We start from the raw sequence: 10,479 nt of genomic DNA, 5'->3' as shown, positions 1-10,479 counted from the left end.
TTAGGTTTTCAATATTTGTATATAATGGAAGAATGTGCAATATATGACAGGTGAGCGATTCAGGGCCATTTGGCCCTCTTGTTTTTACAATCTATTGGATAGGGCTATAGCCCCCAGCTGGTGCCAAAAGAGAATATATATATATATATATATATATAAAAAACTAAACATTTTTATATAAAACTATTCTTTTTTTACAAACCCATGGGGCTGGTCAACAGCCCCAAGCTTTCACGTTTTTTGCGCATTGGGTGCCATAAGGATAAGTCTTTATGCAGTGAATTTGGAAGACAGACAAACAATCAATATAAAAATTTCATTCAAATATACATTTTCGGAGATTCAACTTTTGATTTTCATCACACTTCTGTGGCTCGTTGTTGTTGCAAACATTGAGGTCTTTATCACTGTCCTCATGAGATGTCATAGCTCTACTATTCGTGTTGAAAGCTTGATCTTGTTTTATCCTCAAGGAATGAAGCTTTTCAGCTTTCGCGCGCAACTGCCGAAGTTTGACCTGAATATCATCTGTCACTGCTTTCCGAATTTCCATCTGTAAATAAATGTGGAATCATGAAAAGTCATAATCATTAACTGATACGTCTTGCATCTATCATTTTGCAAACATGTTACGAAGATTTCATTCCAACATTTGTCTATCAGTGAGTTACAAAAGTCTTAAAAGATTAAGAATTTTTTTTGTGGGATATTAAAGTCTTTAACTTCCAAGATATTTCTTTAAACTAGCAATACATCAAGGCAATAACACTTGACGTACTGGTGAAATTGGGCCCAAGAATCTTTTGGCCATATGGGTTGTGTTAAAGTTTGAATAAGATTGGTTTAGAAATGCTGATGCTGTAACAAACTAATTATGTGTGGATGCCGGACAGAAGGCAATCACAAACACTTAGTTTGAACTTTATTTATTTCACAATGATTGTGAAGAAAGCTATGATAGCTTATACTAAGTCACTCTCAAAGGCATGATGTTGTGCAAGAGTGTGGTCTTGTGTTGCGGGGGAAACCAGAGAAGCCAGAGAAAACCCACTTGTCAGGCTTGGCGACTACCAACCAAACTCTCGTGCGCCCAGACCGGGAATCCAATCTGGGTCGCCTTGGTGAGAAGCGAATGACTTAACCTGACTGCGCTTACCCAACACCCAAACACATGTTAATAATAGTATTACTTCATAGTCCCTTTAAACTTCATTCAACGTACCGGAGATTTGTTTTGTGTTTTTAGTCTGGATACAAAATCGGCATAATCTAATGGTTCTCCTATAACAATGGTCACATCCTGAAATATACACATTCTTTATGTTAGTCCTGATAATCATTTGTGATTGTTTAAGTTTATGAAGGCCCGCCAGCGCCTATTGGCTTAAGAAACAGAGTGTTTGTACATACATATATGTACATTCTTGTTTAAATATTAGGAACAGTTGTTATCTGTGAGAAGCTGTAAATAATGACCAAAAACATAACAGTATAAGGTCAAGCCAAACTTTCTAATTGTTTAACCTCATCAGGCGAGTAGATTCTAAGCCTTTAAAATAGAAGAAAAAATATTAACCAAAATCTTATTTAGAAATTCAAAAAAGAAATATGTTTCTAGAGCATATTTGATTAAACAGTAATCATACCAGTCAGGAAATAAGTTGCATTATGTTTGTTTTTTACTACCTAGAAGGTTGGTTTAGAAAATGAAACCAGATCATAAACATTGAATCAAGTATGGCCTTGTATACATGTACCTTTCCCATTCTAGGTATCCTTGGTTTTTCCAGTGGCAGGATGGAATCAAGTCCTGAAAGAGAACACAAAACAAGTTTGAGGACTGTAAGACTAAGAATACTCTAGTTATAAATTTGACACGCCTTTTGAAGATCACATCTGAGATATTCGACCTCAAAATAAATAGGGGTCATCTGCTGGTCATGACCAACCTACCTACTAAGTTTGAGGTGCAAGCATACTCAAGTACCAGGCATTATAGAATTCAAGGGCTTTTCCCAAGATATTTCACCAAACAAGTGGGACATGGAGTAAATGCCAATGCTATTCTTGTCATGTTTTCATTTTGTCAAACAATATGTATAACTTGAGAACTATTAAAGCCAAAGTTATGGACCTCACTTTACTACATCTGTGCAACTTTATTTACCAAGAGGGCAATGATGGCCTGAATCACTCAATTGAGGTATGAAAACTAGGGATTAAACTATGATCTAGTATTGTCAAATGTTGTACCTTTTCAAAAAACTTCTTTTTTTAAGCAACAGCAATGAAATTTGGACCATGTACTTTTTGAACTACCTTCTTATTTTTGAAGCTACAGGAATGAAATATGGACCATGTGTATAGTTTTGAAACCAAATATCAATTGTGTCCTTGGATGACCCATTCTGTGACATTTTGACATACTTTCTTATTTTGTAGCCACAGCAATACCTTTTGGACCATGTGTACAGTTTTGCAAACACGCATCAATGTTGTGCTTGAATGACCTTGACTGACCTTTTCACCTACTTTCTTATTTTTGAAGCTACAGCAATGAAATTTTGACCATGCGTACAGTTTTGAAAACAAATATCCATTGATGGCCAGTGTGATAACTAAAGGTTACCCTTCATTTTTAAGTGCACTTCAACAATAAACAAAATTTGTTAGCATGGAGAACAATTTATATTACCTAGATGAAATAAGGGCAGCACCACTGGAGTGTTGTCAGCCTCGGCAACCAGTCTTCCCACGCCCCACTTGAGACGCATGTGCTCCTTAGTTGTGTTCACCTTACCTGCAAAATAATTTATAAATATTCAACATGATATGGCAAGTTTATCTTCAATGTACGAAGATAAGGGATGGCTAAGAGGTAGAGTGTCTGCCTACTGACCAAGAGGTTCTGGGTTTGATCCACCTTCAGGGAACGTTCTTGTGGTATTTTACATGGACACAAAGTACTGGTGAGGTTGACCAAGAACGAGGACACAAGAGTGTTAAAATTAAGCCGTTAGCTTTCTACACAATGGAGCTAAAAAGAAATTGGTATATATATATATATAAACTAAGAGTCTATTTGGTCATCCATGGAAACGTGACTCTTTCCAAGCCCCACTTGTGAGGCATATTAGTCTATTTTAGTCACTTACACTTCAACTACATAATTTTGATTCAAATAATTTGGTGTGTATAAAATTGAAAATAAGTAAAATATTATTTATTCATTCACAGCGCAGATTATACAGTACCTTCCAAGCACAATTACTTTTTATTCTGTTCATATCTACCCGAACTATGAGTAACAAACACAATGGATCAAACATCAAGGCTTTAAAGATTTTTTACACTATACAACAAAGACGCCACTCATCATGGAATCCAGGTTACTTTCATTTCTTCGAAAAACAGAAAAGCTATAAGCCCCTGAATTCTGTGCTCCGAAAAAGCGGATCTCTGCTTTAGTTACAGTACCTTCAGGAAAAATATGGACCAACTTTCCCTCGTTGAGTTTCTGGAGCATGACATTCATTCCTGGCTGGTATACACCATCCCCTCGTACCACTGGTACAACCCTGTGTGAGGATAGAATACGTAAATATTGAGTTTTGGAAGCGTAACATCTATTCCTGGCTGGTATACACCATCCCCGCGTACCACTGGTACAACCCTGTGTGAGGATAGAATACGTTATTGAGTTTTGGAAGCGTAACATCTATTCCTGGCTGGTATACACCATCCCCGCGTACCACTGGTACAACCCTGTGTGAGGATAGAATACGTAAATATTGAGTTTTGGAAGCGTAACATCTATTCCTGGCTGGTATACACCATCCCCGCGTACCACTGGTACAACCCTGTGTGAGGATAGAATACATAAATATTGAGTTTTGGAAGCGTAACATCTATTCCTGGCTGGTATACACCATCCCCGCGTACCACTGGTACAACCCTGTGTGAGGATAGAATACGTAAATATTGAGTTTTGGAAGCGTAACATCTATTCCTGGCTGGTATACACCATCCCCGCGTACCACTGGTACAACCCTGTGTGAGGATAGAATACGTAAATATTGAGTTTTGGAAGCGTAACATCTATTCCTGGCTGGTATACACCATCCCCGCGTACCTCTGGTACAACCCTGTGTGAGGATAGAATACGTAAATATTGAGTTTTGGAAGCGTAACATCTATTCCTGGCTGGTATACACCATCCCCGCGTACCACTGGTACAACCCTGTGTGAGGATAGAATACGTAAATATTGAGTTTTTGAAGCGTAACATCTATTCCTGGCTGGTATACACCATCCCCGCGTACCACTGGTACAACCCTGTGTGAGGATAGAATACGTTATTGAGTTTTGGAAGCGTAACATCTATTCCTGGCTGGTATACACCATCCCCGCGTACCTCTGGTACAACCCTGTGTGAGGATAGAATACGTAAATATTGAGTTTTGGAAGCGTAACATCTATTCCTGGCTGGTATACACCATCCCCGCATACCACTGGTACAACCCTGTGTGAGGATAGAATACGTTATTGAGTTTTGGAAGCGTAACATCTATTCCTGGCTGGTATACACCATCCCCGCGTACCACTGGTACAACCCTGTGTGAGGATAGAATACGTTATTGAGTTTTGGAAGCGTAACATCTATTCCTGGCTGGTATACACCATCCCCGCGTACCTCTGGTACAACCCTGTGTGAGGATAGAATACGTAAATATTGAGTTTTGGAAGCGTAACATCTATTCCTGGCTGGTATACACCATCCCCGCGTACCACTGGTACAACCCTGTGTGAGGATAGAATACGTAAATATTGAGTTTTTGAAGCGTAACATCTATTCCTGGCTGGTATACACCATCCCCGCGTACCACTGGTACAACCCTGTGTGAGGATAGAATACGTAAATATTGAGTTTTGGAAGCGTAACATCTATTCCTGGCTGGTATACACCATCCCCGCGTACCACTGGTACAACCCTGTGTGAGGATAGAATACGTGATTGAGTTTTGGAAGCGTAACATCTATTCCTGGCTGGTATACACCATCCCCGCGTACCTCTGGTACAACCCTGTGTGAGGATAGAATACGTAAATATTGAGTTTTGGAAGCGTAACATCTATTCCTGGCTGGTATACACCATCCCCGCGTACCACTGGTACAACCCTGTGTGAGGATAGAATACGTAAATATTGAGTTTTGGAAGCGTAACATCTATTCCTGGCTGGTATACACCATCCCCGCGTACCACTGGTACAACCCTGTGTGAGGATAGAATACGTAAATATTGAGTTTTTGAAGCGTAACATCTATTCCTGGCTGGTATACACCATCCCCGCTTACCACTGGTACAACCCTGTGTGAGGATAGAATACATAAATATTGAGTTTTGGAAGCGTAACATCTATTCCTGGCTGGCATACACCATCCCCGCGTACCACTGGTACAACCCTGTGTGAGGATAGAATACGTAAATATTGAGTTTTGAAAGCGTAACATCTATTCCGGGCTGGTATACACCATCCCCGCATACCACTGGTACAACCCTGTGTGAGGATAGAATACGTAAATATTGAGTTTTGGAAGCATAACATATATTCCTGGCTGGCATACACCATCCCCGCGTACCACTGGTACAACCCTGTGTGAGGATAGAATACGTTATTGAGTTTTGGAAGCGTAACATCTATTCCTGGCTGGCATACACCATCCCCGCGTACCACTGGTACAACCCTGTGTGAGGATAGAATACGTAAATATTGAGTTTTGGAAGCGTAACATCTATTCCGGGCTGGTATACACCATCCCCGCATACCACTGGTACAACCCTGTGTGAGGATAGAATACGTAAATATTGAGTTTTGGAAGCGTAACATCTATTCCTGGCTGGCATACACCATCCCCGCGTACCACTGGTACAACCCTGTGTGAGGATAGAATACGTTATTGAGTTTTGGAAGCGTAACATCTATTCCTGGCTGGCATACACCAACCCCGCGTACCACTGGTACAACCCTGTGTGAGGATAGAATACGTAAATATTGAGTTTTGGAAGCGTAACATCTATTCCTGGCTGGCATACACCATCCCCGCGTACCACTGGTACAACCCTGTGTGAGGATAGAATACGTTATTGAGTTTTGGAAGCGTAACATCTATTCCTGGCTGGTATACACCATCCCCGCGTACCACTGGTACAACCCTGTGTGAGGATAGAATACGTTATTGAGTTTTGGAAGCGTAACATCTATTCCTGGCTGGTATACACCATCCCCGCGTACCACTGGTACAACCCTGTGTGAGGATAGAATACGTTATTGAGTTTTGGAAGCGTAACATCTATTCCTGGCTGGTATACACCATCCCCGCGTACCACTGGTACAACCCTGTGTGAGGATAGAATACGTTATTGAGTTTTGGAAGCGTAACATCTATTCCTGGCTGGTATACACCATCCCCGCGTACCACTGGTACAACCCTGTGTGAGGATAGAATACGTTATTGAGTTTTGGAAGCGTAACATCTATTCCTGGCTGGTATACACCATCCCCGCGTACCACCGGTACAACCCTGTGTGAGGATAGAATACGTTATTGAGTTTTGGAAGCGTAACATCTATTCCTGGCTGGTATACACCATCCCCGTGTACCACTGGTACAACCCTGTGTGAGGATAGAATACGTTATTGAGTTTTGGAAGCGTAACATCTATTCCTGGCTGGTATACACCATCCCCGCGTATCACTGGTACAACCCTGTGTGAGGATAGAATACGTTATTGAGTTTTGGAAGCATAACATCTATTCCTGGCTGGTATACACCATCCCCGCATACCACTGGTACAACCCTGTGTGAGGATAGAATACGTTATTGAGTTTTGGAAGCGTGTCATCTATTTCTGGCTGGTATACACCATCCCCGCATACCACTGGTACAACCCTGTGTGGGGATAGAATACGTTATTGAGTTTTGGAAGCGTAACATCTATTCCTGGCTGGTATACACCATCCCCGCATACCACTGGTACAACCCTGTGTGAGGATAGAATACGTTATTGAGTTTTGGAAGCGTGTCATCTATTTCTGGCTGGTATACACCATCCCCGCTTACCACTGGTACAACCCTGTGTGAGGATAGAATACGTTATTGAGTTTTGGAAGCGTAACATCTATTCCTGGCTGGTATACACCATCCCCGTGTACCACTGGTACAACCCTGTGTGGGGATAGAATAACCTTTTTGAGACTCTGAAGTGTGACATCCATTCCTGGCTGGTATATGCAGCGAAAAAGAGGAAGCAGGCAGGGATGAAAATCTAGAAATTAATTTTATAAGTCGCCTTATGTAATTGTTTTAACTTTCAAAAACTTCTGTTTTTCCATAAAATAGTAGGTACAGATAAAAATATATTAGCCTTTATTAGCCTGGTGTTGTTTTTTAAATTTAATAGCTATGTTTACTAAAAATTCTCCAGTCAAAAAAGTGCAAACTATCGCTAATATTTTTTTATCTGTACTTCAATCATATGCTTTTGTGTTTTGTCGTGTAAGTAGGTTTGAGGACCACGCAACTAGAAAACTACGCCATGCGTTTAACCATTTAATCAGCAACAAGATAATATAAGAACCTAAAGAAAAGGTCACATCATACTAATAGTTCTAAAGACACCACATGTTTATTTGATCATTAAAGTCAAATGAGTTAAAGATGATAATGCATTAAAATAAAAAAAATATAGAATTGGGCATCATCCTATAATGTGCGCCTTTATTTCGTTAGGAAGTTCACACCTGGCGAAGTGATTTTTTTCCAATTCCTCCATCCTTGGTTTCAATTTTAAACTCAGTATCATTCAATTTGCACAAATATTTAAGCAAAATAATGATTAAACAATACTAATGTAATTTCAATTTACAACCAAATTCTTCATTGAAACATTAGGCCTTGGGGGCTCTTTTCAATAAACTTTGAAGTTGACCTTGCTTTTAAACTGAAATTATCTGACTGTTATATTTTGAGGTATTTTACTGTTTATTTGTGTGAATTAAACTTTAGCCAGTATTAAGAAATGAAAAACAGACTTGAGGAAAAAAATCCATGTATTACCATTTGTTTTATTTATACAGTTTTAAAAATGCACTCTTACTGAGTAATACTCCCAAATAAGATGTATATACCATGATTAATACATTTGTTTTGAATTAACCGAAAATGATAAATAAATATCGAAAACAATGGTTCTTATGAAGGATACCGAGTTTCATTTGAAACAAACATGCAGAAAACACGCTATTCTACCTTATGAGACCATAAGTATCTTCCATGGCCGAGAGTGTAAGATAGGTTCATTCCGACCCGAGCGTAGGGTGTTTTGCGGTTTTTAAAGCGTAGTGAAAATAAATGCATATGGATATGTGATCATTCGTGGTTGTCATGGATATGCGCGCAGTGATCCAGATTATGTTAATAGTGAACTCGGTCTTTAAATAGTTCTGAGAAGAGTGAAGCATAATTTTGTGAAAACCTTTATATGTTGACATTTGAAGCGAGAAATAATTAATAAGCTTTCTAAATATTGCACCAAAACAAGGTTTCTATGATGCTACAGACGACAGTCTTTATCAGGGGAGGTAATTACAATGTGATGACCATTAAAAAGGAGTTCCATACGGTTGTTTTATCTTTATCGGTGGGCAAGATAAGAATTTCTAGCATGGTTTATCTGAGGTGGGAGAAAATAGTTTCTCACTACATAACTCTTTAAGCACTCATCAGTCATTTAATATTTGTGAGTTTTCAGCTATTATTTACATGGTTACAATCTTGTTATCAGTAATTAGTATTTTCCATAAATGCATTATTTAGTAAGTAATTAAAGATTTATCACTCTGAGAATGTATGCTTGTTATACATGTGTATGTATCGGTTCTACATACGAGCATCACTTAAGATTATAAAGCTAAGATTAAAATCATTATTTTAAAGAGTTAGCATTTTTACAACTTTTTTATTTTTTGTCTTGGAAAGAGCAAATTGTTGTGTAAATATCTACAAACCAATGATAAAAGATTGCTGAAAAAAGATCAGATCGCAGATTTTCATATTTCCATTCGAAAATTAATGTTTTATGGGTTTAAAAAAATGCATAACATATCAATTTATGAACTTGAATTTAAAATCTGCAATCCAATTTTTTGCCAGCAGTCTTATATTACTGGTTTCCATTGATTTTTGCAAAAATTTGCTCGTTCCAAGACAAACAAGAGCTGTCATAAGACAGCGCGCTCGACTTCCCCGCTTAGACTTAGAAGTGAATACAATAACAATGTAATATTACCAAGTTTGGTCTATTTATGTCAAACCTAACTAAAATTATTCAATACATAAGGTGACTCTGATGCTGCCCTCCCACCACCCGAAAAATGACGCAGGTCATTCAAATAACTTGAAGAATATTCATATATGCCTTTCAAAAGAAATAAAATAAAAAAATTAATAAAAAAAAAATCAAGGGCCATATAGTATAGCCCTCCTTGTTTTCCCTTGGTAAAAAACTGGTTAAGAATGTAAAAATGTGCCTGTCAAAAGAAAATCCCAACTTGCCCTTAACTTTTACTTGCCTAAAACTTTAACCTAAGTCAATCAGGGGCCATAACTTGTATTAAGAATAATATGGAGTTATGTAACCTCATTGTGTGATGGTCCTGAACAACTGTGTGAAGTATTAAGTCAATTGAACAACGGGTATAGAAGTTATTTATAAATATCCCAACCTGCCCTAAAACTTTAACCTAAGTTTCATAGCCAATCAGGGGCCATAATCTGTGTAAATAATAATATGGAGTTATCTAACCTCTTCATGTGATGGCCCTGAACAACTGTGTGAAGTATTAACTCAATTGAATGAAAGGTATTGGACTTATAAGTGAGAATCCCAACTTGCCCTAAAACTTTAACCGGACGCTGACGCCGACGCTGGGGCGAGTAGTATTAAGCCCACCTATTCTTTGAATAGTCGAGTTTAAAATGAAAAAGTTGTCAAAACGTTCAATCTGTGAGAGTGCAGCTTTAACAGGGCCCTGAACACAATACTCACTGTCCAAGATAGAAGAAGAGAGACGTCAGTGGCGAATAGAAGCAAACTTCCCTCGCGGCAGGAATCCATCGGTGACACATACCAACACCAAAAATGTGTTTTCTCCACGGTAAAATACCTTCAAATTGAAAACAGAAGATATAACATCAACAGGGGTGGATCCAGGACTCAAAATTAGAGGGGTCGTAACTTAGGGATGGTACCTTTAGACATGCGCCCCTCTCTCAGCACCCAAATTCATTTGGTTTGAAGTGTTGGCATGGGGGTTTGGGGGTACTTGGCCAAGAAAATTTTAACAATTTCTGGTCCAAAATGGTGCATTTTGGGAATATTCTATTACATGTTTTCTCCCATATTTAAATAAACAGTAAT

The 10,479-nt window shown here is 38.7% G+C and overlaps 1 protein-coding gene across 1 annotated transcript; it reads right to left on the bottom strand.

Annotated features, from left to right (window-relative positions):
* Positions 1 to 316: 316 nt before the first annotated feature.
* On the bottom strand, positions 317 to 10,132 carry LOC128216241 (tafazzin-like). Its single transcript, XM_052922810.1, has 6 exons — positions 10,108 to 10,132; positions 3,478 to 3,578; positions 2,696 to 2,800; positions 1,758 to 1,810; positions 1,223 to 1,300; positions 317 to 553 (listed from the first exon to the last, which is right to left on the bottom strand). Exons 2-6 carry the CDS (start codon positions 3,533 to 3,535, stop codon positions 317 to 319), a joined length of 531 nt encoding a protein of 176 aa, XP_052778770.1. The 5' UTR covers positions 3,536 to 3,578; positions 10,108 to 10,132.
* Between the last annotated feature and the right edge of the window lie 347 nt (positions 10,133 to 10,479).

This window comes from Mya arenaria, chromosome 14, assembly GCF_026914265.1.
Source record: "Mya arenaria isolate MELC-2E11 chromosome 14, ASM2691426v1".
Classification (NCBI taxonomy): domain Eukaryota; kingdom Metazoa; phylum Mollusca; class Bivalvia; order Myida; family Myidae; genus Mya; species Mya arenaria.
Note: the sequence above shows the minus strand (reverse complement) of the source record. Positions and strands in the feature narration are given on the sequence as shown.

Excerpts from the sequence above, each read along its gene's own strand:
- LOC128216241 (XM_052922810.1), bottom strand. The coding sequence starts at position 3,535 with ATGAATGTCATGCTCCAGAAACTCAACGAGGGAAAGTTGGTCCATATT. Across the intron at positions 2,801-3,477 it reads GGTCCATATTTTTCCTGAAG|GTAAGGTGAACACAACTAAG; the intron begins GTACTGTAACTA and ends ATTATTTTGCAG. Across the intron at positions 1,811-2,695 it reads GCTGCCCTTATTTCATCTAG|GACTTGATTCCATCCTGCCA; the intron begins GTAATATAAATT and ends GTTCTCTTTCAG.